Source organism: Pipra filicauda, unplaced genomic scaffold (assembly GCF_003945595.2).
Source record: "Pipra filicauda isolate LSUMZ 115617 unplaced genomic scaffold, ASM394559v2 scaffold84_size4826128_pilon, whole genome shotgun sequence".
NCBI lineage: Eukaryota > Metazoa > Chordata > Aves > Passeriformes > Pipridae > Pipra > Pipra filicauda.
This window is the reverse complement of record NW_024105031.1, coordinates 4,758,185-4,783,437: the sequence shown is the minus strand read 5'-3', so window position 1 is coordinate 4,783,437 and position 25,253 is coordinate 4,758,185. Positions and strand designations below refer to the sequence as shown.

At 47.3% G+C, this 25,253-nt stretch overlaps 4 protein-coding genes across 4 annotated transcripts; all 4 read right to left on the bottom strand.

Moving 5' to 3' along the window:
- Positions 1 to 278: 278 nt before the first annotated feature.
- On the bottom strand, positions 279 to 2,401 carry HOXA5 (homeobox A5). Its single transcript, XM_027724593.2, has 2 exons — positions 1,780 to 2,401; positions 279 to 825 (listed from the first exon to the last, which is right to left on the bottom strand). Exons 1-2 carry the CDS (start codon positions 2,339 to 2,341, stop codon positions 575 to 577), a joined length of 813 nt encoding a protein of 270 aa, XP_027580394.1. The 5' UTR covers positions 2,342 to 2,401; the 3' UTR covers positions 279 to 574.
- Positions 2,402 to 4,497: 2,096 nt separating this feature from the next.
- On the bottom strand, positions 4,498 to 6,578 carry HOXA6 (homeobox A6). The gene is made up of 2 exons (XM_027724594.2): positions 6,143 to 6,578; positions 4,498 to 4,785 (listed from the first exon to the last, which is right to left on the bottom strand). Exons 1-2 carry the CDS (start codon positions 6,576 to 6,578, stop codon positions 4,526 to 4,528), a joined length of 696 nt encoding a protein of 231 aa, XP_027580395.1. The 3' UTR covers positions 4,498 to 4,525.
- Positions 6,579 to 12,031: 5,453 nt separating this feature from the next.
- On the bottom strand, positions 12,032 to 15,346 carry HOXA7 (homeobox A7). Its single transcript, XM_027724597.2, has 2 exons — positions 14,864 to 15,346; positions 12,032 to 13,831 (listed from the first exon to the last, which is right to left on the bottom strand). Exons 1-2 carry the CDS (start codon positions 15,237 to 15,239, stop codon positions 13,548 to 13,550), a joined length of 660 nt encoding a protein of 219 aa, XP_027580398.1. The 5' UTR covers positions 15,240 to 15,346; the 3' UTR covers positions 12,032 to 13,547.
- A 6,279-nt stretch (positions 15,347 to 21,625) lies between these two features.
- HOXA9 (homeobox A9) lies at positions 21,626 to 24,117 on the bottom strand. Its single transcript, XM_027724568.2, has 2 exons — positions 23,543 to 24,117; positions 21,626 to 22,407 (listed from the first exon to the last, which is right to left on the bottom strand). Exons 1-2 carry the CDS (start codon positions 24,078 to 24,080, stop codon positions 22,169 to 22,171), a joined length of 777 nt encoding a protein of 258 aa, XP_027580369.1. The 5' UTR covers positions 24,081 to 24,117; the 3' UTR covers positions 21,626 to 22,168.
- Between the last annotated feature and the right edge of the window lie 1,136 nt (positions 24,118 to 25,253).

Sequence of the window (25,253 nt, the reverse complement as noted above, 5' to 3'; positions counted from 1 at the left end):
ATTCACTACACGCAGGACAAATTCAGTTGATCTCATCATTTCACCTCTACAACAGCATTAATTACACAGGAATTATATAGGTAGTTTGAATAAAAATATTTTTAACAGCTTGGAGCTATACAGACATTAACACTTGACCACACATGCACAGTTAAGCAGGTTGAGTGCAACACATAACATTTGTACTAAACCGGGGGAGGGTTTCTTTCTCTCTCTCCTTTTTTTTTTTAACTTCTCTTTTTTTTTCTTTTTGTTCTTTTTTGTTCAGTTTTGTTTTGTTTTAACAGTTACTTCAAGTAACACAGCTCGCTTCATATAAATAAGTTAAAACATCTATTATTTTTTTCAAGACAAAGCCATTCAAGACAAAGAAATGTACGATAAAAGCAGATCTACTTATACACGCGAGAGAATGGTAATAAACAGGCTCATGATTAAAAGATGAATAAGGGCGACAAGAACAGGGTTTCTTCACAGAAGTAACACAAGGAAGTTTTAGAAAGTCAACTTAGTACTGACATGAGACGACGCAGGGTCAGCTAATACTGCTCAGTACTTTTAATTGATCAAACGCTTAGGGACGGAATGCCCCTCCTGCAGCTGCCATGCTCATACTTTTCAGCTTATTATCCTTTTTCCATTTCATTCTCCTGTTTTGGAACCAGATCTTTATTTGTCTCTCTGAGAGGCAAAGAGCATGTGCTATTTCAATCCTTCTTCTGCGGGTCAGGTATCTATTGAAGTGAAATTCCTTTTCGAGCTCCAAGGTCTGATAGCGGGTGTAAGCAGTCCGAGCTCTTTTCCCTTCTGGTCCCCCTATGTTGTCTGGAAGAGAAAAGTACATGATTTAGATTCTCAGCAGCCACTCGGAGCCTTCGTGTCTCATTGCAGCTACCAGTGACCAGGACCGTTATTCTCAGTCCTGCTTGGTTTTGTTTCTGCTTTGGATAAACGCTCAACAAGTTTCCCCCTCCAGCCCCTCTAAGGAAAGGCTTGGGGGAGGGGGATTTGGTAGTCTCGGTAAGTTTTCGCTTGGATTTGTGGTTCGATTTTTTAAAATTGAATGTTTTCCTTCCCCCTCTCCCCCCGAAGGTTAATTCCCCCCACGCCTCCCCCAGATAAGCTGCTTTGGAAGATGTCTCTGCTGCTAGCTGGGTTTTCAGAGCTGGGAGAGCAAAGCTTTCAGCCCTTTCCCACGGCTGAGCTGGGGAAGGCTCTGGGAGGCAGCGAACTCCCGGCCGCTCTCCCAGCAGCGAGAGCAGGGCAGGTACCCGGGGCTGAAAGTTGCCTCACTTCCCCGCGCCCCTCAAGCCCTCTCCCCCGAGTTTGGGGCGACTCGCCCTTCCCCCAGCCCCCCCGGCTTCCCAGCATTGAAAACTGCCCTTCTCACCCTCTCCTATTCTCTATTTAATATGTCTCAGCAAAATAAATGGGGTCAGCCGCGCTGTTCCCTCTGGAAGATCCCCCATCCAGAGGAGAGCCGGGAGCAGCCTCTGCTCCCGATCCCCCTTCGGCAAGGCGCCTTCTGCTCCCCCGCCGGCGCTGGGAGCCAGACGGGTTGTGGGTTTGGGGCCGGGAGGTTTTTTTCCTTTCGGGGGGACTCGCCCAGAGAAGGGAGCGTGCTTCCCTGCGAGCAGAGTTGTGGCGTGTGCGGAGACTGCCCGCTCTCACGCCCTCCTCTCCCTCTCTCCCCGACCTTGCTCGGCGCAGCCACCCGGTTTACATTAAATCCTCCTTTTCCTCCAGAGAAATAAAGAAAGAACAGGGTATTTGCTTTACCATGACTTATGTGCAGTTTTCGCATCCAAGGGTAGATCTGGGGCTGTGAAGGCTGGGCTGTGCTTTGGTCGGTCGGGGCACTTGCCTGCTCGCTGCTTGCTGGAGTGTCTTCTTCAGTCCCAGACGAGGTGCCAACCCCGTCTCTGCTGATGTGCGTGTTGCTGCTGGAATTGGACGAAGTGCTGGTGGAGTTGGCGAGGGAGTTTTTCACCCCGTGGTGACTCTCGCTGACAGGCGAACCGGCCACGGCGGTGCAGGGCAGAGGGTCAGGGGGAGGCGAGTGAGAAGACGTCGCGGGCTGGTTGTACCTGGGCTCTGTCGAGGCAGAGGTGGTGTTGGCCGGGTAACTGCGGGGTCTCTCATTGGCACCAAAGTGGGTGGAAGCAGAGCGCCCGACGCTGAGGTCCATGCCATTGTAGCCGTATCCGTACCTGCCGGAGTGCATGCTGGCGGAGTCCCTGTATTGCTCGCTCACCGAGCTGTGATCTCCATAATTATGTAACTGGTAGTCCGGGCCATTTGGATAGCGACCGCAAAATGAGTTTACAAAATAAGAGCTCATTTGTTTTTTGATATGTGTGCTTGATTTGTGGCTCTTGGTCGTTTTGTGCGTCTATAGCACCCTTGCACAATTTATGATGAATTATGGAAATGACTGGGACATGTACTTGGTTCCCTCCTACGTAGGCACCCAAATATGGGGTACGGCTTCACATCACGTGCTTTTGTTGTCCAGTCGTAAATCCTGCCTGATGACCTCTAGAGGTAAACTCGTGCACTGGTGGGGGAGCTGGGAGGGCGCGGGCGGCCCGGGGCGCGCCGCCCGTGCGCGCCGCCGCCGCCGCCGCCCGCCCGTCCGCCGGCCTCCAGCGCCACCCGCTGGCGGCGCGGGGGATGGCGGCGGCTCCGCGGGGTCGGCCCGGGGTGACGGCCCCCGACGGCGGCGCGGAGCAGAGCGGAGAGGCGCGGAGCGGAGCGGAGCGGGCCACGCCGCCACCGCGCCCGGTGCCGCCGCCGCCACCAGCGGCATCGGCAACCGGCGGCGAGGCCGCGGGGCCGGCGGGAATTGCTCCTCCGACCCGCCCGCCGGAGAGCTCGGAGTGGAGAGAGCTTTGTGCTTGCCTTCTCCTCCGTGCGAGGCTTATTTACACCAGTTCACAAAGCCTATAGGATCCGTCCTCGGGAGCTGACAACGCTTATGTCTCTTCTACATATATAGGTATATATATAATTTCCCCTCCCCACTTACTCCCGTGCCGGAGCTTTAGAGAGGCAGCCGGGTCCTGCCGATGTGAAATGGCAGGTACCTATGAAAGATAAATATCGTGCAGCGTTTTTCCAGCTAGGGAGTAAAATTCCAAGCGACTTTGCGGCCGCTGTTATTTTATCGCCTCTCGAAAGGAAAATAACTCTCTAAATGCGGCGGTAGCCATTGTGCATTGGTGTTCTTCAGGTCTGGCTTTTTATATATTTAGAGCAGTAGCCCAAACTGTGCTGCCTTCCAAACAAAAGAGCCTCGATGACTATACAAGTGCATTTGGACACAGTTTCACACGCATACTCATGCACACGCAATATAATATAGAGAGATATAACGTATATATTAATCAATATTTTCGCTGAGCTTATTTTACTTTTACAGAAGTGGAAGCATTTTATGGCAGGTATTTTTCTACAGAGTATCAATTTATTTTTTCCAGTGCTAAGAAATGCGAATGTGCATTAAAATACCACAGAAGCGGAGAAAAATATCCTCCGAGTTAATAAGACTTTTTCTTTAAATAAAAAAGAAAGAAAAAAGAAAGAAAGAAAGAAAGAAAGAAAGAAAGAAAGAAAGAAAGAAAGAAAGAAAGAAAGAAAGAAAGAAAGAAAGAAAGAAAGAAAGAAAGAAAGAAATATTTTTAAAACAAGGAAAAACAGATGGATCTAAGCCCACAAAGCCCCAAGAAATGTAGTCCATAATTCAAAGCCCCTTCAGTGTAGAGCTGAGCTCACTGAAACCTCAATGTAAGCTCAACGGGAACCACAGAAATTTTCCCACTTCAAAACCTCTTCCCTCGCTTCCCCTGAAGTTTAACGCCGAGTTTTTGCTTTAATACTAGTAGTGCAGATTAAGCAGTTTAGGGGCATTTTAAAAAAATCTCCCTGCAATTCATCTTCACTTCAAGTTTATATACAGGGATTTATACAACGATTTTTTTAAAAGGATTTTTCTTCCTTTTGCTATTTAAATATCTTATACATAACTAAAACTTTTTTCCCCCCTGTAGATCATAAACTCCCAAACACAGCATAACGAGATGGTCAGACTTAGCGGGAGCTAGCAAAACCATAAACCCGATATTTTCTAAAATCTCTTGTCTTTCTACAGTAAGAACATTTATAATTAAAAAAAAAAAAATTCCCTTATCTTTCCTCGCACAAGCACACCGGGGGCACTCACCCACACATAGATGCTCACCTCAAATATTTAAAATTCTGGGCCAATTCTCTAGTAGTTTAGGCAACGCCATATGCTTTGGAAAGGTGATTATATACATACATGCCTGTAGCTCAAAAGCTAGGACTTCCACATATATTAAAGTAAGTCACAGATGATTGCAAATGTACATCTTTTAAACAAGCCTTTTGGGGATTAATAGACTGTGACAAACCTATAGGATTTCAGTAGCAGAAGGAACACAAGGTAAATAATAATAGTAGTAAGTGCTAAGGAAAGGCCTGGTAGCGTTTATTAAAAGTGGTTCTACTCCCCTGACTTTTCCTCTGTTTCTTCGCTGCTTGGCTGTGTGGAACTTATGAATTTGTTTTCCTTTTTCCATTTCATCCGCCTGTTTTGAAACCATATTTTAATCTGGCGTTCAGTAAGGCAGAGAGCGTTTGCAATCTCAATACGTCGTCTTCGGGTTAAGTATCTGTTAAAATGAAATTCCTTCTCTAACTCTAGCGTTTGGTATCTGGTGTAAGTTTGCCTCCCTCGTCTCCCATGTGTTCCATATACTGTACCTGTAGAAGTAAAGACAAAACGATCGCATTGGACAGGGCCCAGTGATTTCAGACCAGAAAGAACGATTAGTATATTCTGCCTCCTTTTGGAGGCACAATGACGGGGAGGGGGAGAAGCTGCTCTGGTTTCCTGGAGGGTTTTTTTTTCCCCTTGTTTTCTTTTTCTCCTGGCTGCCTAGCTGTAAATGCGGATGTGCAGCGTGCTTACAGTAGTGGGGTAAGTGGAATACAAAGAGGCTTTAAGGTAGACCTAGGGGAAGGGCAGTAGGTAGCACCCGTGTGAATCACTGAGCAGCGTCTACTCCCTGCGCGTTGGCAGCCTGTGCGCGCACACACACACAGACTCACGCACACGTGTGCTACCCGGGAAGCCTCATGTGTCTGCGCCTATGTGTGTGCACGCACATGCGGGTGTGTTGAAACAAACACGCAGCCATTGCCACGGCTGTGACTACAGAGGGTCTCTAATTTAAGTATGATTATAGACATCAGCTAAAGATCATAGAAGAGCATTTTGCCATTTGCTCTAGAATTTATTGCTCTCGAATGCAAAGCAGCATCAGGATGGTCTTGCTAAAAGTTTAACTTTCCAAAAAAAAGAAATGCGATCTCCCCTTCAGCAAACGTAAACTCGGGAGGATGGGAGAAGAGGGGAGTCATTAGCAAACGCTGGAAGTAAACGTCTTAATATGGGATTATAAAAAATACGTGCCACTCCAGTACAACCCTCCCAACCCACTCCCAGCCCCCAGCACCACTCCTGTACAGAATAGTTCAATTATGTGCAGTTTACTCTTAAATTCAGAAAAAAAATCACAATGCCATGGAAGTGCGCTCACGGCCTCAGAAACGTGCTCTCAATATCCAATACTCACAGGCTAATGAGCTGGGGGAGGGGGGCGAGGAGGAATGTGCCACAAATGCATTGGATCCTCAGTACAGAGGGCATATTCCTTGCATTTCTCTCTGACAATGAAGCAGCAGAGCAGAGGCTTTGGGGTGGCTTTAAGAGAGTGGTAAAACTGCTCTGCTCCTTTTTATCTCTTTTTTTTTTTTTTACCCTACTTCTAAGGATTCCCCAGTAACTTTCTACAGTGAACCTACAAACTGGGATCTCAGCCACCGTTCCGAAGGTGCCAACGTGCCAGGTCTAAAATAACCTGGGAAGGTTTCATGTTACATGTTGCCCTGCAGGAACCATGTTTCTCCAGCAGTCTGGACTTTATCTAAGAACAAACAAACAAAATAGAAAAAAAAAAAAAAAAAAAAAAAAAAAAAGAAAAGAAAAGAAAAGAAACTTTTCCTTTTCCTCCCTCCTGCCCCCCCTCCCGCCCTTGATTGCATCGAGATGCCTTACCAGCGCAGGAGTTCATCCGCTGCATCCAGGGGTAAACAGGGCTCGTGTACTTCCGGTCGGTACCTTCGTCATTTATAATTTTGGCTTGGCCGCCGCTGGATTTGTACTGTTGATCGGGAGAAAAGTGCAGGTAGTCCCCGGGCCCTCTCTGTTTGCCACTGCCGGAGGGAGAGGCGCTACTAATGTCCTTGTCCGAATAAAAACAAGAGGCTCCGTACTCATAGGAAGCCCGATTGCAAGCAATGACGGTGTTGGACTGTTGGTAGAAACAGGGTGAGGTGTAAGTCTTGTCCTGCAGGCTGCTTGCCCCGTACGAAGCCGGAAAATGCCTGAGAGCATCATAGCCCGCCGGGTACAGGGGGATCTGGCCGAGGAAGGAGTCCTGGCCCCCGGGTAGGCTCCCCGGGAAAGTGGGATTCACGAAATAGGAACTCATTTGCTCTCCCCCTCTCTCGGACCGTGATTTGTTGTGTATTAGTACATCTGGCGATAACTATTAGGAGTCATCGAAGTGGTTTGTTTCTGGATGGCCGAGCGCCAAAAGCGACAGCAGAAAATAGGAGCAGCTGACGGCGGGGCGGCCAATGGGAGCGCGCGCGGCGCCCGCTCCCCCGGGGCCGCCGCCACCGCGCCGCCAACTTACCGGCAGCCCCGGCCCCGCCGCGCCGCCCCGCGCCGCCCCGCACCGCACCGCGCCGTGCCGCGGCCACCGGCCGCGCCCCCGGGGCGGCGCCGCCCCTCCGCGGGAAAAATAATTCAGTAATAATAACAACAATAATAGCGATAATTCCCGGCAGCGCGGGCAGTGTGACAGCGGCTAATGGGGACCCGCCCGCGGCCGCTGGAGGTGTGTGTAGGGGGTCTTCGCCCTTAAAAGTTGGAGGGCCCACGACGAGGCAGCCGCGCAGCCCCGCAGGCAGGGTGGGCGAACCGCCCGCGGGTCTCCGGCGGAGGGAAGGAGGAGGGAGAGAAGGAAGGAGACGGCGGTGGAGGATGCTGCGGAGGGAAACTTTAGAGTGGAGGGAGCACGTGAAAGGGGGAGCGGAGCGCCACGCAGCGTGGGGGGCGGAGGGGGGGCGGCCTCTCTCCAGTTTGCCATCGCGATGCCACAACCACATCCAAGAATTTTTAGGAGATTCTAAAACGTGTTTATTTATCCATTCAGTCGAAAACTGCCCCTCCGCTGAGGCTTCCCTTCGCAGCTCAGGGAGCCTGCCCCAGTGTCGAATCCAGTTTTTGTGAGAGAGGCTAACCCGTCCCGCATGGAAGAGGTTCCGTATTTTAACGAACACCACCATAATTAACGCGGAGGTCGTGGCGGTGGCCTTTTGGGGAGGGGGATTTTTGATTTGCACCAAGTGCCCGAGGAGGCCTCGAGAAGAGCTCGGCAGCCTCCCAGCGCCGCCCAGCAGCCCAGCTAAAGTTCTGCGTGTCTCTTCTTCCCAAGTCTACCCCTGCTTCAGCCAGAGCTGAGCCGAGGGAATCAAACACTCAAAATAAAAAATGAGCCAGTAGGACTATTCCTAATTAATATAGCCCTAATACTGAATCAGCAGAAGCCAATCGGTTTGGTTGTTGCTCCGAATAATTTGATTAAAAGCGAATGTGTACCCTTAAGAGGAGAAAAACAATACACGAAACAAACATTTCCACCTTCATTTTTCAATATGGCAGTTACCCCATAGCGGAAATATAATTCTTGGCCCAGGGCTCGGACAGTAACAGTGCAGATGAAATTCGCTGATGCGCATTTAATTCAGCCATAACCGCGCAGTTCCTGGAGATAACATGAGGTTGTTCATTCCAAGCTGTGTTTACTCATAATCCGTGCCCATTACAACAGATTGAATAGCCTAATTTTAAACGCGCTCTGTCACGGAAAGTGACATTCGTACGAGCCCCGTTTCCTAAAGCAGCTTTCAAAAGAGTTTTGTTTTTGTTGGGAGACTATTTGTCTCATTTCCGGGGGCAGATTACGATACCTATAAAACAGTAGTGAGCTAAAACATCGCTCCACAATCGTTTGTATTGTTTGCAGTCTCAGCTGGACTTTCACATTCAGATGTTGATTGCCTCCAATTTTTTTTAAACTTCCTTAGCCTCTTGAGCCCAGCCAATCCATAAACACACCTGGTAGAATTACAGCTCACTAGCTGCATGCTTTGAGAGGTCATTTCAGAAACATGTATTTCCTGAAAAACAGATTTTTCCAGAGGAAAAAAAAAAAGGTTTTTTACTCAGTGAGAATGGAGTTTAAAAAGGAGGAAACACCAGCCATCAAGCACACACAACACGGCAAATACGAAGAGGTTTTTAAAAGAGCAGATTTTCGCCAACTCAGGTCAGAACGAAAAAGTACCATGAAAAAAGAACACTCAGGACAACCAAAACCCACTGGCCTTACTTCTAAAAAGTTGTGACCAGACGGTTTTCTATTTAAATCCATCATACAGACCAAAACAGAATTTAAAATAAAAAAATCGCTCCAGGCTTAGTTGTATTTACATTTTATAGCATCTGTTACAGACTGTTTCCCCCCCTCTGATTCTTTTTGTTTCTTTCCCGTTTTTCAAGTTATTGCTTGCGTCCAAACCAAGTTGTGAAAGCCCCACTGCAGGCAGCGAAAATATTTCTCCGTTGATCCCATAATATGAAAATGCATGAAATCTGCACGTTTGCCTGAGTCGTGTTAGAGTAGTTACAGTGACAGCTAAACCGTCTGCACTGCAATCTCCGCTTCAGTCACATTCAAGCGTCCTTTCCGCTCCTCCCCCTACCCCCAGAAAACCCCGAATTACAATAATCTGCTACCCCCCAGGTCTGCCGAGGAAATGTCCTGCCCAGACACATTTCGCAGCGCTTTCCCTTCACCGTTCCCGCCCGCATTCTAGAAAGCAGAAAGCAAGCCAGCCGCTGCATTTTGACAACGCAACAAAGTCACACTTCGCGACATCCGTGTATTTCATCCCCCTTTTATTTGTTTTCGTAATTCCCCGCACCCCCATCACCTTCTTCACAAAACACTTCGCCTTCCTCCTCCCGCCGAAAACCCGGCCGCGACCCCAGCCACTCTTGGATACAGGTGCGGGGGTAGTTACCCTCTTAAGCTTAAAAGCCTCTTTCTCCTCGTATACAAAACCACTTTCAGATCATTCTCGTGCTCGCCAGCGTCATCAAAACCAACCTTTAACTAATAGCTCCTAATCCAAACAGTTTGGGCAAGGCGGACCGTTGTTTAGAGTGGCGGGGTACAAGGAGCCTGGCCGGGGGGACGCGGGCGGGTCCTCCCCAACCGGCTCCCACCGTGATAACTTGCAGTTGACACACACCGAGGTACAAGCGAAGGGTGAGTGGGCAGAGCCGGTCCTGCCAGAATATCTTGCCCGGGGGCGAGCTCCGATGCTCCCGTAGAAAAAGGTAGGCCCAGGGGGTTTTTTTCTTTTTTTTTTTTTTTTTTTTTTTTCCCCCTCTTGGTCTTTTATTTGGGCTCCCCCGAGCAGCGCAGGCTGCCAGCGCTGCCCTTCCCAGGGGCTGCGGGGGCCGCTCCGCTCCGCGCCCGCCTCCGCCATCCCGCCACGCCGTGGCAGCACTGAGCACCCGCGGCCCCGCAATAAATAATCCGGCGCTCACTGCAGCTCCAGTCCGGCGGATACCGCAATGCAATGCAAATGCAGTGCTTTATCAGACCGGCGGCACAGGCAGAGCCGGGGCCGTCGCTTAAAGGCCTCCGAGCTTCTCCTTCGCCGTGAGGAGACGGGAGCGGAGCCGCGCGGCAGCGGCGGGGGGTCCCGGGGCGCCGTCCCCGGGTCCCCGCTTCCCCCCGCCGGCACACACCGCGGGGCACCGGCCCGCCGCCTGCCGCTCCCCCGCCCCAGCGCCGCACCGTAACAGTCACAACAAGGAGAGGAAGGGGGGGGAAGCTCCGTCTCCGGCGCTGAAATGGGTTTAGCTGCCGCGAAGCCCGCTCCGCGCAGCCGAGGCGCGCAAGCCTCCCGCGCCGGGAAGCGCCGGGAAGGGACCCACGGCGGGCCACGAAATTTATGCAGGCAGCGCTTGATCTGATAAAGAAAATCTAAGACACAATCGCGCTGTTTCCTCACGTCTAGAAATAACCTTCCTCCTGGACATGGCACAGAAGCCAGGAGGCATTGTGTTTACTGATTTGGTTGTTTTTGGTTTGTTGTTTTTTTTTTCTGAAATAGTAAAAAAATAAATAATATCTAAAGTTCGTCTACCGCAAATGAAATTTAAGTTAATAATTTAATGCTGCGAATTAATTAAAAATGTTTGGGGATATTAATATTTTTTTTCCTCCTGATAGGAAAAAAACCCCTTCATTGATGCTGTAAACTGAATTATTGCAAAATAACCTGAACGTCACAACAAACCTCCTGGCTAATGCAAACAGAAATCAACTTCATGAAAAAAAATCCACAGTTTCCTTGCTAAATCATATAAAATAGACATTTTATTAAGGAATATTTTTGCATGCACTGGTTAAGTCAAAATCAACTGAGCTGCAGCCACCTCTATTTTTGGCCGGTAACATTTCCATTTGGTTTAATTACACATGTCTAATATTTAAACGTATTAAACCATTTTCCCCTGCTTACAGTAGTGTCATATACATTTCTCACCTTTTAGGTTCTGGCTCACAGGAGCCCCTGCGACTTTGACAGCTGTCGCTTTGGCTGCACAGGAGACGAATCGCCCTCCTTTTGGTGCCAGAAGAAGCAGGAAATTAGCCAGGTTGCAAGTTGAAAATCTGCCACGCCGGTGCTTTGAATCCAATATGCCACACCTTCCAGCGGGGGAACTGGAAATTGCCATCCCGGATCTGTGTTCTAGGCGGCTGCTTATGCCGAACCTCCGCACACTTTGTTCACTATTGCCTTACAAAGAACAAATGAAATGGGGATTGAAAGCCAGAGAGATCCGAAGCAGGACAGAGCTCAGCAAAAGAATGCGGCTCTATTCTCGCAAGGGAAATTATAAAAAAGTTCATGTTCACGGTTACCATCCACATGACCGACAACGACCAATGGAAAAACCGAACAACTCATAAAGTTGTATTGCAAAGTTGTAAATTTTCATAAACAACAACGGATTTATGGCCTTTTCCTCATCACTAAGAAGAGGCAGGTCTTAGAGAGGCGCCATCTTACCGAAGAGGCAGCCCTAGAGTTTTTTAAAAGACCTGGACTTTGTACTAATTTTATTAAAATTACAATTAGTACACTGACCAGGAACGGAGTGTAGTAGAAAAAAGGGAACTTCAGCGCAAATGATGCTCTGTTTCTACCCGTATTTATCCAGCCGAATAAAGGCAGTTTTCGGGCTAGATTTTTAATTTTTTAATTTTTGTTTAATATTGAAAATATTAGATCTCATTGACATTACGTGATATCTAAAGCAGGGGGATTTTCCCCCATTTTCTTGCCACCGTGATGCCCTCCGTCCCCCGAAAGCCGCACGAACAAATAACACACATACCCGACCAGATCATTTACACTTGGAAGTTTTGCATTGCACTTTCTGTTCATTACAAAATATTATTTCACCGTATGCGATTTCGGCTTGACCGCCGATCGCCTGGACTGGGGTTATGACTGCAAGAGGACACGGGAACACGGTAGAAGGAAGCCCTCCCATAAAGAAGGCTTTCCGCTTTATTAATCAGCTGCGCTAGGGAAAAAAAAATAGAGAAATGGACTAATTTGTGTCAATTCATCACCTTGGATTTTTTCCCCCTCCTGATTATCGGGGGGGGGGGGGGGGGGGAAAGGGTTTAGATGGCCTAATTTCTTTACTTGTCTGTGTAAATAATTTTTTAAGCTTCCTTCGAACTGGTTCCTTAATAAAGAAATACAATTCATTGTCAACAAGCATATTTATTTTCTGTGTAACATAAAACACATTTATCGTGGGAGATAATTGAACACGGTATCACTTCCAAAGAGAGTTCACAGACATTTTTTTCCCCACTTCCAATACTTACACGGCATATCCAAATGTTCACAACGAACACATTGAAACACATTGTAACATACAATTTTTGAATAAACTTTAGCCAAACCTTCAAGACGGATTTATACAGAGTTCTTAACAATACATCATGCTACAAAGTTTCCAAATTACATACTTTCCAATTTATGACATGATCTTACAAATGAGCTCCAAGACGAATATAAATGACAAAAAAAAAAATACAATATCTGCTATTTTAAGAAAATTCACGGTATTACATATTAACATATTTGGATAATCAGGACTAATATTTTGTGGGGTTTTTTTTAAGGTGATTTTTAAAGGTTCAAAGAACACTTTCCGCTATATTAAGATCAACCCAGAATAAGAAAATGGCCTTTAGCAGAGGCAGCCGAAGGTAGAAACCAACGGGAGATATTAAACCGCTTTGTACAATATTGGTGTGTGTTTGCTTCCTCACTCGGAATAGTAAAGAATCGAGAACAAAGATACATTGCAGCATATGGTTTTCATTTATAATTGCTTAGGAATAAATATATTATTTTAAATTTAAATATATTCAGACTTTCCGGTACCAAATTCTATACCAAAGCTATTGATGCGTGCTTTTCGAATGACTACACTTACATTTCTAAAAGCATTTTGCGATTCACATTAGTAATCTTGTAACATCCTTTTGACTACTAAAATACAGTATACTTTCGAAGATAGGTAGGCAGAGCAAGATATATAGGTAGGTAGTCTGGAAAATAGGTAGTACAAATAATTGCTGTAGATTGTAGTGGTTTGTGGAACATTTCCCCCCCACACACACTTGCTGTTTAATCTTTTGTAAATGTAGCTGTTAGTTATGATACTTTCCTAACAACAATTAAAAAAAAAAAAAAAGAGAAAACAAAAAGAGAAGTGCAGAGCTACTTATTCAAAATTAGGTAGTTTTTCTTAATGTGAGCCTAATGCACTTTTCCCCTTACACATGACTGAGACTATTGAATCAGGTAGTTACTTCGGAAGGTCACGGTTTGCTATCTGTGCAAGTAGCAGTTCTCCCACTGAAATGTCCCCTGGAGACACCCACCCAGTTTTGGGTAAATGAAGAAAAAAAACCAAAAACCAAAAACCACGAAACAACTAAACCCAAATGATTGTAGGATGCTCTTAGGGTATACTACCGAAAGGTTCGGCACAGGGTAGGTTTGGGGAGTACGGGAGAATGGAGAGTAGGCTGGAAAGCCATCCCAAGAAATGTTTTCATGTTTGCAAATGCTCGCTTGCAATATGATTATTAAAGGGAATTGATTTTTTTTTTTTTAATAAAAACACTGAGTCTCTCTTTTTTTTTTTCCTTAAAAGGGAACTTTTCCAAATGTCATGTGCATACACTATTCTAAGAGATCACTTCCTCGAGTGGGACTCCTTAGTCCTCCTCCTCTTCGTCTTCTTCCACTTTCTCGACAGAAGCTGCTGCTGACGTGGGCTCATTGGGAGCCGGGGCGCTGGAGCTCTCCTCCTTGTGCTCCTTCTTCCACTTCATCCTCCGGTTTTGGAACCAGATTTTGATCTGCCTCTCTGTCAGGCAGAGGGCATGGGCGATCTCTATCCTTCGCCGCCGAGTCAGATAACGATTGAAGTGGAATTCCTTCTCCAGCTCCAGGGTCTGGTAGCGGGTGTAGGTCTGGCGCCCTCGCTTCCTATCGGGACCTGAAAACAGGCACACATGCGTCCAGGAGTTAGACAAGAAGAAAGGTGGAAAGTCTTCTATTTTTATTTTTCTTGTTATTGTTTTTAATAAATAAATAAATAAACAAAAAGCGGCCGAGCCAGAGTGAACGATCACCCTCTGACTTCGACCTGCCCCCCCACTTTGCCCTAACAAAGACATTTCAGCCACACGACCTGCCCTGCTCAGGCAGGGCAAAAAAGAAGTTGCTCGAGATCCAGAAAAAGTGGAGAGAAAGCATTCAGGAGTGGAGGTGGGGGAGGAAATTGCTTTTGGGAGGAGGAACTTTCCCCCCAGGCGATGTATTTCTCTAAAACCTTCCAGACTTTCACGTTTCGCAAGGGGAAATAAAAAGTTGGAAGGCTGGGCTGTATTTATTTTATTTTAATGTCGGGGGCTGCCCCCACCCCTCCTGGATCGTAAACAATACATCGCATTTAGTTCCAGAAGAGAGCTCTCCTTTTTCACACACACACACACACACTCGTACCCTAACACACACACACACCCACCCCCCCTTTTCCTGTTTAGTACATTTCTATAGATCCTTATCTCCGTGGAAAGGGCAGGGGGGACGAGAGTGGCACGTCTCGGCAACGGGGGCTGGCAAAGTCCTCAACAGCCCGTCCCCTAGTCCTAAACGCCCCTGTCCCCTCCGCCTTCTCCAGCGAGAGGGATTTTTTTTCCCAACTTCGACAAGAGGGCAGGGGAGACGCTTACCCGTGGGGGCTCTGGGAGCCCGCAGACAACTCTCCGCTTTTCCATAGCAAACAGCGCAAATCAACTCAATGCTAAAATTCCATAGCAAATGGAGTTAAATAAATTTACGAGGCTAGAACCCATTAATTGGGCAATAAAAAGTTTTATGATACTCATTTACATACAATGCCACGGGCTTTCTACGCAATGGCGCCTCGGCTATAATTAAAACCATAAAGGCTGTGCTGACAGTAATCCTGGCGACACGCTTTGCCTGGCTGCCACGGCTCCGAGCCCTCTCCGCTCGCCCCTACCTGAAGACCTCATCCAGGGGTATATCCGGAAATTAGGCTCAGCCTGGTTGTGCAGGTTGCTTTCCTCCGCTTTCTCACAGCTGGGTTTGGTTAGCTCATTGCAGAGGACGGGAATGTTCTGATCAAAAGAGGAACAATGCAGGTTGTAGGCATCAGAGCCCAGGCTGTATCCGGAAGAGAACGGGCTTTGATATATGGTACTGTTCACATTGTACAAGCCGGGCATGGAGGAGGCGAAGGCACCCGCGCCTGGTCCATAGCCGCTTCTCTGGGAGTTGCTTGCAAAGGAGCAAGAAGTAGGCTCCGCATTTTGGAAAAGAGAAGCCCCCGCCGTATATTTGCTAAAAAGCGCATTCACATAATACGAAGAGCTCATAATTTTGACCTGTGATTTGTTGTCCGGCAGGCTTCAGTGTCGGTTTTACGAGGTAGCGTGATATATGATAACATTACACCCCCAGATTTACACCAAACCCCATTTTCTTTTGGACTGAGCTGCCTGGAGCACGTGACGGGTCATATGACGCCGCCCGCCAATCCCCGCCCGCCTCACAGGTGGTGCCGGCCGGGGCCCGACGGTGCCCGGCCATAGACGGGCCGGGAATGCCGGGGATCCGCCGCCGCCGCGCCCGGCAGCGCCCTCCAGCCGCCGCCGCACCGGGATGGGCGGCTGGGGGGCGCTCGGCCCCCCAGGGGAACACGCACGCACCGTGCGGTCCTTCAGACGGACCGGGGGTGCGTTGCGGAAAAAAAAAATTTAAAAAAAAGTATATATATATATACTTATATATATGTACATATATAAAGGAGATGGCTTGTTTTATTCGTAAGGGAAAGAAGCAGGCGGTAGCCCCGCAACGGAGCTTGGGAGGGCACTCCCCACCCCGATCCCGACGGGCTGCCGAGCCTTGGTAATCAAGGCGCTCCCCAGCAGTCAGCCGAGGGAAAAAAAAATTCACAGGCACCATCCCCGTGGAAAGAAAAAAAAAATCAGCAAACCCCAAAACAAGCACCACCACCAAACCCACAAAAATACCCACACCAAACAAACAAACAAACCTCCCCCCCCAAAAAAAAAAAAAAAGAGTATTTAACTTTCTGAACATCTCAAGAAGAAAAAGCAAAATAAACCAAAAACCCTGAAGTTGAAGAAATCGCCTACAAATGGCTTCAAATCACCGCGCCTGTTTACTGTTCCTGTTTACCTTTCCACCCTACATACCTTGCAGTCCTGAGCGTGAGGCGGCAGCGGTACGCTCGGATGACGGCGAGCGTTGCTGCTTTTCTAAACACTGATCTCCCCAACAATGCGAATGGCTCTCCATTGAGGATGCTGCTTCGTGCCCTTCCTTTAAACGGATCGTAAAATGAGTTTCCTTCCCTCAGACAGGGAGTCCTGGTAAAGACAGCTTTTACTGCCTGCCTGTATTGCACATCATAAACTGGAAGGAGCACAATGGAATTGCCCCGGAAATTCTCCTTTCAATTATAGTTTGGTGCCCCATGTACAAAGACTTTCTCACCAGTTAAAATTGTTCTTGGCGATATTTCGCACGGACCCTAAACTTTATGTTTTGTAAACGTGGGACACTCTCTCTCCCCATACACACCTCCAACACATACATGCACACACACCCGCGCAGCCTTTGGGACTCTTTATGCGCGGTTATTACAGCCCCATGAATACAGGTTACTGTACAGAAGCAAGTAAACTCTTTAAAGCCAGATCCCTGAGATATTAGTGCTCCAGAGCATGCAAATGTGGCGGGTGTATGTAGATATTTGCGAAGTGTTATGTACGTGAAAATGCAGTTATTATTCGCAGGCGTCAGGGAGAAGCTGGCGAACGAGTCCCCTTTGGATATTTCTTCCAATTCACCAATATTAGACAATATCCCTGCGGTCGCAATCGTGATGAGGGAACACGCCGGCAGAAGAGGCTGCTGGAAAGGAATAAAGGCCCAAGTTAAACGAATGCGATGCAAACAAGACGACGACCAAGAAGATCAAAGAGACTGAAGTAGATGACATTAGACCAATAAATTGCTCCTCTGGTGACAACATACCAAGATACAAGAAGAAAGAAACAGCAAATATAACCAATGTCTAGACTTAAATATGGATATCGTAGGACCGAATAGATTGTCTGTATAGCTGTATTTCGAGCACTCTGATTCTGTACAATTTGCACTTTCATATAATTTTCTTCGTGTATGTGTGTTTACCACCACCACCATTTAAAATGTATTTTGCTTTCTTTTTTTTTTTTTTTTCCTGCCAACCCTTCAGATTTCTCAAAAAGTCTTTACTGAATAAACGCTAAGAGGACCCCTAGACATGGGTCCCCGCCACCTTGTTTACTTCCCCCACCCTCTGCGAGTTAGGTATAACTCTGCTTCAGAAACAGCCTCTGAAATCTCTCATTTGTCGCTCACAACATTAGATTAGATCCCCGCGTCTGTAAACGCACATTTCATTTGAATTAATTTTTTCCAATCGGGGAAACAGAGAACGGGCGCAGATTTCAAAGTTTCGGTCACTGCAATATTCTCAAACGCTTTAAAAATAATCCTCTAGGAAGGATTAATTGTTTTGGTGCTTGGTTTATTTATTTTTTTTCTTGTGAACTTTGGACTACCTCTCTTTGACTCTCAGCTTTTCCGGGAAGTAAAATGTAGTGATAAAACGGTGCTCATAAGTTATAAGCGACCTGGGAGCACTACATGATTATGGCTTGTGTACTAAGCAGTATCTTGATGTGATTCATACTAGAGAAGATTTTGTTGGTTTGGAATCTGTTCTCACCATAATTTATCCACGATTATAATGGAGCGTGCTGTGCCAAGTTATTACTTAGTATGACAACGCATAAACACTTTTTAATTTCAATGTAATTTTACTGCCCAAGGAAAAAAATTAATCATAATAAGTTTAGCAATGCCATTGTAGACAAACATTTGATAGGAAGGCTGTTGTTAGAAAGCAGGGAGTGGCTGTTAGTCTTTATCCCTTGAAAGACTTAAATTTTTGAAGCAATGCGGGGGAAAAACTAGCTCAGTGCATTCCTTCCGGATCCTAAATTTCGATATAAAGAGAATGCCTTTGATTTAAGGAAATGTAAATAAAACGCAGAGAAAGTAGTTCTGTTACAGAGTACTACTCTGTACTGTAAAAATGCAGCGATTTGTTTAGTTGTCTGGCGTAAACTTAAAAATACAGCGTTCATACTTCAGCTCACATTTTATGCTTCCTTTCCTCCTACATTTATTTTCCTTTCAATCACTTTTTTCTTCCACCTCTTTTGGCAACTGCCATCTGAAAATATTCCACAACTCCCCACTATGCCTCATTCTCAAGACGAGGAAGCCAACAAAAGCAAAGCGGAAAAATAGTAAAACGATTCGAGGAAACAAAATAGAAGGCGAGGGTAAGTTAGGAATGACTTTGAGAGACCCGTCAAGTTTGCAGACCATCATCCTTCTCACATCTGTGTAATATAATCACAACGGGTCCCACAGACCTGAAATTGCTGGGGACACAAGCAAGGCTTTTTATGTGTATGAAAGACAGCTGTTGAAGAATTTCATCCGCCGGTAAATAATTTACAAACGAGATTTTTACGGCGCTGCAGGTTCCCCGCACGGCTGTGTCTCACATAAGCGGGGTGGCCAAGGGCATTGGAAAATCCATCGGTCGTCCCCAGTGCTCTGAGGGTGAAGCTCTTCGGGTGATCTCCTACCGGGCTAAGCCGGGGAGACCCTCTTCCGTCATGACTGAACCCTTCAATTCCCCCTTTCTCCCAATATTTCATTTCATACAATCCCTTCGGGAGATCAGGATACCCTGTTTGCAGGATCAGAGCTTCACCAGAGAAAGGCGAAGGTTTGGGGCAAGAGAAAGAGGAGCTGGCAGCTCCGTGCTAGGGCTCCATCCGTCTCTATCAGATAATACGAAATGTCTCGGTATTTTGAGAATAATAAATGCACGGTACGTCCTTGGTGCAGATCAAGATCTACTTTTGCCACGAGTGCACCGAGCGTGGCTAGGCGGTAAATACCACCCTTAATGGAGCCCGCTTGGAGGGATAAGTGGGGGAAAAAACCTGCGGCAAAAGGGGAGAAAAAGCACCCTCAAACCCACCAGCCTTTGTTAAAACCAAGCCAGCAGTTCCAAGCACAGTTATGCTCCCATAAAGTCGACATTTTAGGAGCTTTCGGGGAGGTGGCCGGGCGCTTGATGGCGGAGGGCGGGCGGGCGCTGTTTCGCGGGGTCACAGCGCCACCTGCCGCCGCCCGGCCGCCACCGCCGCGCCGCCGCCGCCGCCGCCGCCCCGGCCCGGCGGAGCCAGCGCCTCTGCCCGCCAGCCCACGGCAAGATATATGTCCACCTCCCAGCCTGGATTTAAGCAGGGGAAGGCCAATAAAAGGTTGTTATTTCCGCTCTCCCGCTTTATCTAAAACAGCCAGACAAAACAAATGAAAAGGCTTTTGTAGAAAATCTTAATTGTGGCTGGACAGTTGTAAACTCATTAAGAGCCGAATTCCAGACAGTTTGCAGACCCGTCATTTATTACACACTCTTAATGCTGATTCTTTGAAGTTGCCTCTGTCTGCAACAACAGAGGGCGTCCCAGCATCCCCAAATACTGGCTCGGGGATCAATTAGAGGGTTTTTTGTGTGTGTGCGCACCAGAACGAGCTCCTTTTTGCCAATTAGAACTCATCAAATCTTATGTCGGGTTTCTTTCTTTTTTTCTTTTTTCTTTCTTTTTTTTTTTTCCAAGGTAAAGACGAAAGATTTTTTTTTCATCCCGCAGTTCTGCACATCTGTAAACTTCTTACCGGCTCCCTAAGTTTTGTCTTTAGCCCTGCAGCGTTTTACACCCCATAAACGGTTACAGCAGTCATTTTCTTTTATTGCACTGTAGTATGGCTCTGAATTTTCCTAACAACAACTTCTGCCAAGACCATAAGCATGTTCCGTCTTATTTTGCTTTAAATACATACATATATGTAAGGGTACCTCCGTAAAACAAGAAGGATTTTATTGTTATTCGACATATTTGCAAACAAGGGTCAGTGTGGTGCAGAGCTGTGCTGCGATTCGTGTTATGGAGGATATCTACTCTGAGCAGTAAGATGTCCGCCCAAAACATCGGTAAATTTCAGCAAGCTCACAGACTACGCTATTTTCTTTTGTTGCTGAGCTTGATTTGGCTTGGGGCGGCGGGGGAGGGGTAGATGAAATGAGGAGGGGGTGTATGGAAGTCTTCGACTCAGAAGAAAGCAGTTTTCTGTTTTTAAAAATAAATCCTATTTTGTCTTCTCTGCTCTAGACTGTTGCCAGCCCACCTATTTCCCTCGGCTAAATCAGCGAGTAAAATTGACACCATAAATTCTACCACAATTGTCAGTAAAATTTTATCTGTATCTATATCTATCTATAAATACATATATAATCTGAGGAGCTACTACAATGCAACGGGTTGCTTTTATTTGCCCCGGGGCATTTAAAAGGGGAAAAAAAAATCCCAAAAGTGAAGGCAAGGGAAGGAAAAAAGTGAGTGGCGTTTGAAATAACATATTTTGCATGGGAAATTGTCTCTAGAAGGGAATATAAAATTAACGCCCTTGTAAGGCGATCTTTCTCACGGTTTGTGGAAGCACATTTAGTGCTGGACATTTTCTGGTGGAGGCTAATTAACCGTCTCAGCTTAAATGTCGCTGTCTGAGCTGATTTACATTATGGTCCGCACTAAAGAACGTCTCGGACATTTTGGTTTGGTCCTAATTCCACCGCTCCGCCGGCGAATTTACTAAATCGGCGTTAGATCAGGACCGTGCCCCGCAGCCATCCAAAAGCACCAGCTTACCAAAATCACATCCGGGAGGGAGGAAGAAATGCCTCCCCTCAGAGAAGTTATGGCATTTAGGACCTGAATCTGCCCGTTTAGAACGAAAATAAGCCCCATTTTCCATCACCTGGGGGCTGCGTTTATAGAACCGTAGGTTTGCCTTGGCTCAGAAATAATACCGCTCCTCGCCTCCGCAGCTGCCCTAGCCCTGCCATGTCTGCTGGAAGACCCCCTCCTTAATAATGTTAAAACATCACAAAATATAAAAGAATCAATATATTTTATTTGGCAAAAAGTTAAATATCATTTCAACACAACGATTTGGTCAGTAGGCCATGAGGTAACTATTTCAAAATAGACAGTGTACGTTCTTCATCAACATAAATTCCCAGACTTATTTTTTTAATTGATACAAATTTACAATAACCAAATGTAGTTTTTTATAATGTATAATTTATTATCAATAAAATTAACCTTCATTACAATAACCATCAAATAATTCGATTAAAATTCAAACGTAAACCATAGGTAGTTACCCTTTTCACATATACGTATAGCTCCGAAATCTGCTAACTGCTCACTGGTGCAAAAACAATATTTAAGCTAGTCTGTTTACTTACTTTTTTAATATATAGATTATATATACAACCGACAAAGACAGTACTATATATATATCAACTGTGCATACTAAAATGACTTGTTTCATATTTTGAGAACCGTAATTCCCAGACATTCCGGACGAACTTTTTTTCTACTTTTTTTTTTTTTTTTTTTTTTTTTTTTTTGCGTTGGGATATATATATAATATATATATTTTACAATCAAAGGTTAACTGTCTAATTATACAGAAAAGACTTAATACACTACAGAGCTATACTCTATGCAATGTTTATAATAAACAACCTGAGTTCAAATTGAATTCTAGCTTACACCATTACATCCGGTACAGCACCCAAGCACATAAATTGAGTCACAAACATAATTACCACAATAAAACACAGTGTTCAAGTATTAGAGCAGAGATCTCTCTGCCGCGCAAAGAGCGAATAAAATTAACTACGTAGGCTAAACTATACAGTCCGTAAATAGTTGTGCATTATGAAAAGGTAGTTTTTTTCTTTTTTTTCTTTCAATAAGTGAAGAAACAGGTAGATTTATACAAGCCAGTTAAACAGCCTTTTCGTGCTAATGCCCCCTTTTTCTTTCCTATTAGAAAATTAGAAGTCTTACTGTACCTCTCCTGGCACTCTGGCCTCTGTGACAATCACTGTACAATCATAATCAGAATTTGCCAAGGGAAAAAAAATGAGGCCTGGACCCAGACGCATTGCATGGCAGGGCTCGAGGGGAGGATTTCTCTTTTTTGTTTGTTTGTTTGTTTGTTTTGGTTTTAATTTTTTCTTTTTTTTTCTTTTATTTTATGCATTTTTAATTTAACTCGTGTGGTTCCATCATTCGTCCTTTGCTCGATCTTTGTTGATTTTCTTCATTTTCATCCTCCTGTTCTGAAACCAGATTTTCACTTGTCTCTCAGTTAAATTGAGGAGTCTGGCAACCTCATATCTACGGTCCCTAGTGAGATACATATTGAACAGAAACTCCTTCTCCAATTCCAGCGTCTGATGCTTGGTGTAAGGGCATCGCTTTTTCCTGGTGGACCTTGCGTGGAGCCAGTTTGCAGCTGGATTATCTACAACGAAAACAAGAGAAGTTCAGGCTGAGGGGGGGGTGAGGGGTTTGAGGGAGGGGTCTGGGAAGGCAATCCACGCAGAAACTGCCGATTAAGTGTCCCGGTGTTCGTGTTTAGGACGTGGCTCTCCTTTCCCGAGGCACAGAGGATCGTGAGGCACAATGGACTCCAAAATACAGACACATGGAGAGGTCACACGCAACCACACGCGGCAAAGCCCCGTTGCCCCCGCCTTCCCTCGCCTTTTTTATTGTTTCTGGAATACAATTTTAAAATACTTTCTTCTCCCCCCTCTCTCCCTCTCTCTCTCCCCCTCTGTGCTAGATCCCTACCTCCTTCCTGGCCTCCCCACCCCCTTTAAACTGCCAGCACGGGGTGTGACCAGCCAGACTAATATGTCATCGAAATTGTTTCACTTTTTTATTTCTACCTTCTCCCGTGTCATCCCTGGCAAGACCCCGGAAGCTGGAGAGTCAGTCTACAACTGGCATAATTAAACCCTCGCCCTCTTAGGACCCTTATTCGCACGGCGTTAATCGCGATAGTAATCCCGAGGCGCTCTGCCACCAGTTTCGAAGCCCTGGGAGCATCCAGCCTGGGGGTTTCCACAGAGGAGTCGAAGGGGGGAGGGGGGAAATCAAGTCAACGGCGGGGGGTTTCTGCTCTCACACCATCAATAGCCGCCCCGGCCTGAGAGCCGTCTCAAAAAAGATCAGATTCACATTCAATGCTTTCTAGGCACACTGTCCCCGGCGTCTGCCCACGCCTGGGAGCGCGGCGAGGCAGGGTGATGTGAGCACGTCCCGAGGAGTTTGCTGGGGTGGCTGGAGCAGGGGTGGGCGGCTATTGCATTTCTCTCTCTCTCTTTTTTTTTTTTTTTAATGTTTGTTCAAGTTGCAGTTGTAGAGTGAGTTTTTGTTTTCCTTTCAGCCTGGAAAGCCAGAGCCGTCCTAGATCCCGTTCGAGCCTGAGAAAGGCAGCGCTGGCTTTTGCAGATGGCAGGCTGGGGCGAGCTGGCGCAGCGGCGGCGGCAGCAGCGGCCGGTGCTCGGCCACGTAATTAGCCCCAGCGCCTCGATACCTCCCCGCGGCCAGCGCAGCGCCCTGAAGTCCATTACCCTCGCAGTCCCACTTACTTGGATCGATCTGCGGTTTCTCTCCGTTTGCCTCACTTTCTCCATTGCTTTCAGAGAATGCGCCTTCGTGGCTTTGCTTATCCCTATCAACTGGAGGAGAACCACAAGCATAATCAGAGAGAGACAAAGTGTGAGTGTCAAACGTGGTACAGTCAGCCCTCCTGGCCGCCAGCGGTTCAGGTTTAATGCCGTAATGCCTGCTGGTAGGTAACCCGGGGAAAGACAAGGAGCCCGGCACAGGCTCAAGCCACGAACGCATGTACCTGCCGTCGGGCGGTGCCACGGGCGCCTGGTGGTGCGCGTAGGGGTGGTAGACGGCGGGGGCGCCGGCGGGGTGCGCGGGGCTCCAGGGGGGGCCGAAGACGGGCGCCTTGGGCTGGAAGCTGCAGGGGGCCAGCTCGGGGTGCTCGGCCAGCGCCGCCGGCCGCGGCGGCGGCCCCAGCGGGGCGGGGGCGTAGCGGGGCGCCGCCAGCTCGTCCCCCTCCGGCACCAGGAAGGAGTCCACGTAGTAATTGCTGAGGGTCCCGGGAGCCGACATGGCGGGCGGGCGGGCGCGGCGGACCCGCCGCGGTTCGGGGCTGCGGGTTTCACGTAACAACTTGGTGCGGGCGGGGAAGTAGAGTCAGTAATAAGTTGGGGGCAGCGCGGGCGCCCATTGGCTGCGCCAGTCACGTGGCGAGGGAGCAGAACAATAAAGTATAAATCAGTCCGCGGGCTATTAATGGGTCAGTGTTTTCCAGCCATAATTTTTATAGCGAGGCCATATGTTTTTATGCAAAGGGATATTTGAGTTATACGGTGGGGTTTGTTTTAATTGCGGCCAACTGAGATTAAAAGATCAGATTCCGTATTACAGCCCCCCTTCTCTCCTTCTCTCTCTCTCTTTCCCCTCTCTCTCTTTATTTTTTCGTTTAAGCGGACTATTTTATATCATAATTAATCATCCCATCAGTGGGTCGTGTTCCCCGCGAAAAAAGAATCCCACCACCCTTGTGATCGGAGACCTTCACATAAAGTGATACAATAACTGAAGCAATAAAAAAAGCAAAATAACAGTTGCGGTATACTGTATTTAAACATACATTTATTATATTTCATAAGGAGTTATTGTTTCGGGAGCCACGGGGTTGTTATTAAGTCAGTAACTATGAGCGCGCTCATTTGCATCGCTGTGTTTCTCAGCAGTAAAAATTTACGAGTGCTTGGAAAGGTTAAATTATACTGTTGTGTTTAGTTTGGGAACCCACTGTAAATAATACCGTTCCGTTCGGCTCAGAGCTGGCAGCGGAAAGTCAAATTCAACGTATCCCCTTTCCGAAACCGCGGCTCAGAGCCGGCCCTCCCCGCCCGGCCGGAGGAGGACAGGGGCAGGCGCTGGCTCGTTACTTAGGCTGGCCCGCACCAAACTGCACTTCACCACCCCACCCCGCAGGGCATGGCGCGGCAGTGACCGAAATACCCTCCTCGTCCTCCCCGCCGCGCCTGCCCGACCCTGCCCTTGGACCGGGGACCCCTCGCCAGGCCGGGGAAAGGAGCCGGGGCTGGGCGGCTCGGCTGCGGCCGGAGCGGAGCCGCCGTCGGGACCGGGAGGGAAGGAGCGCGGGCAGAGCCGGGCGGCGATATTTATCACGACGATTAATTCTTCAACTATGCAGGGAAGCAGCGGGGGGAAAGGGGAGAAAAAGCCCCGTCTCCCCGCTGCCGAAAGGCA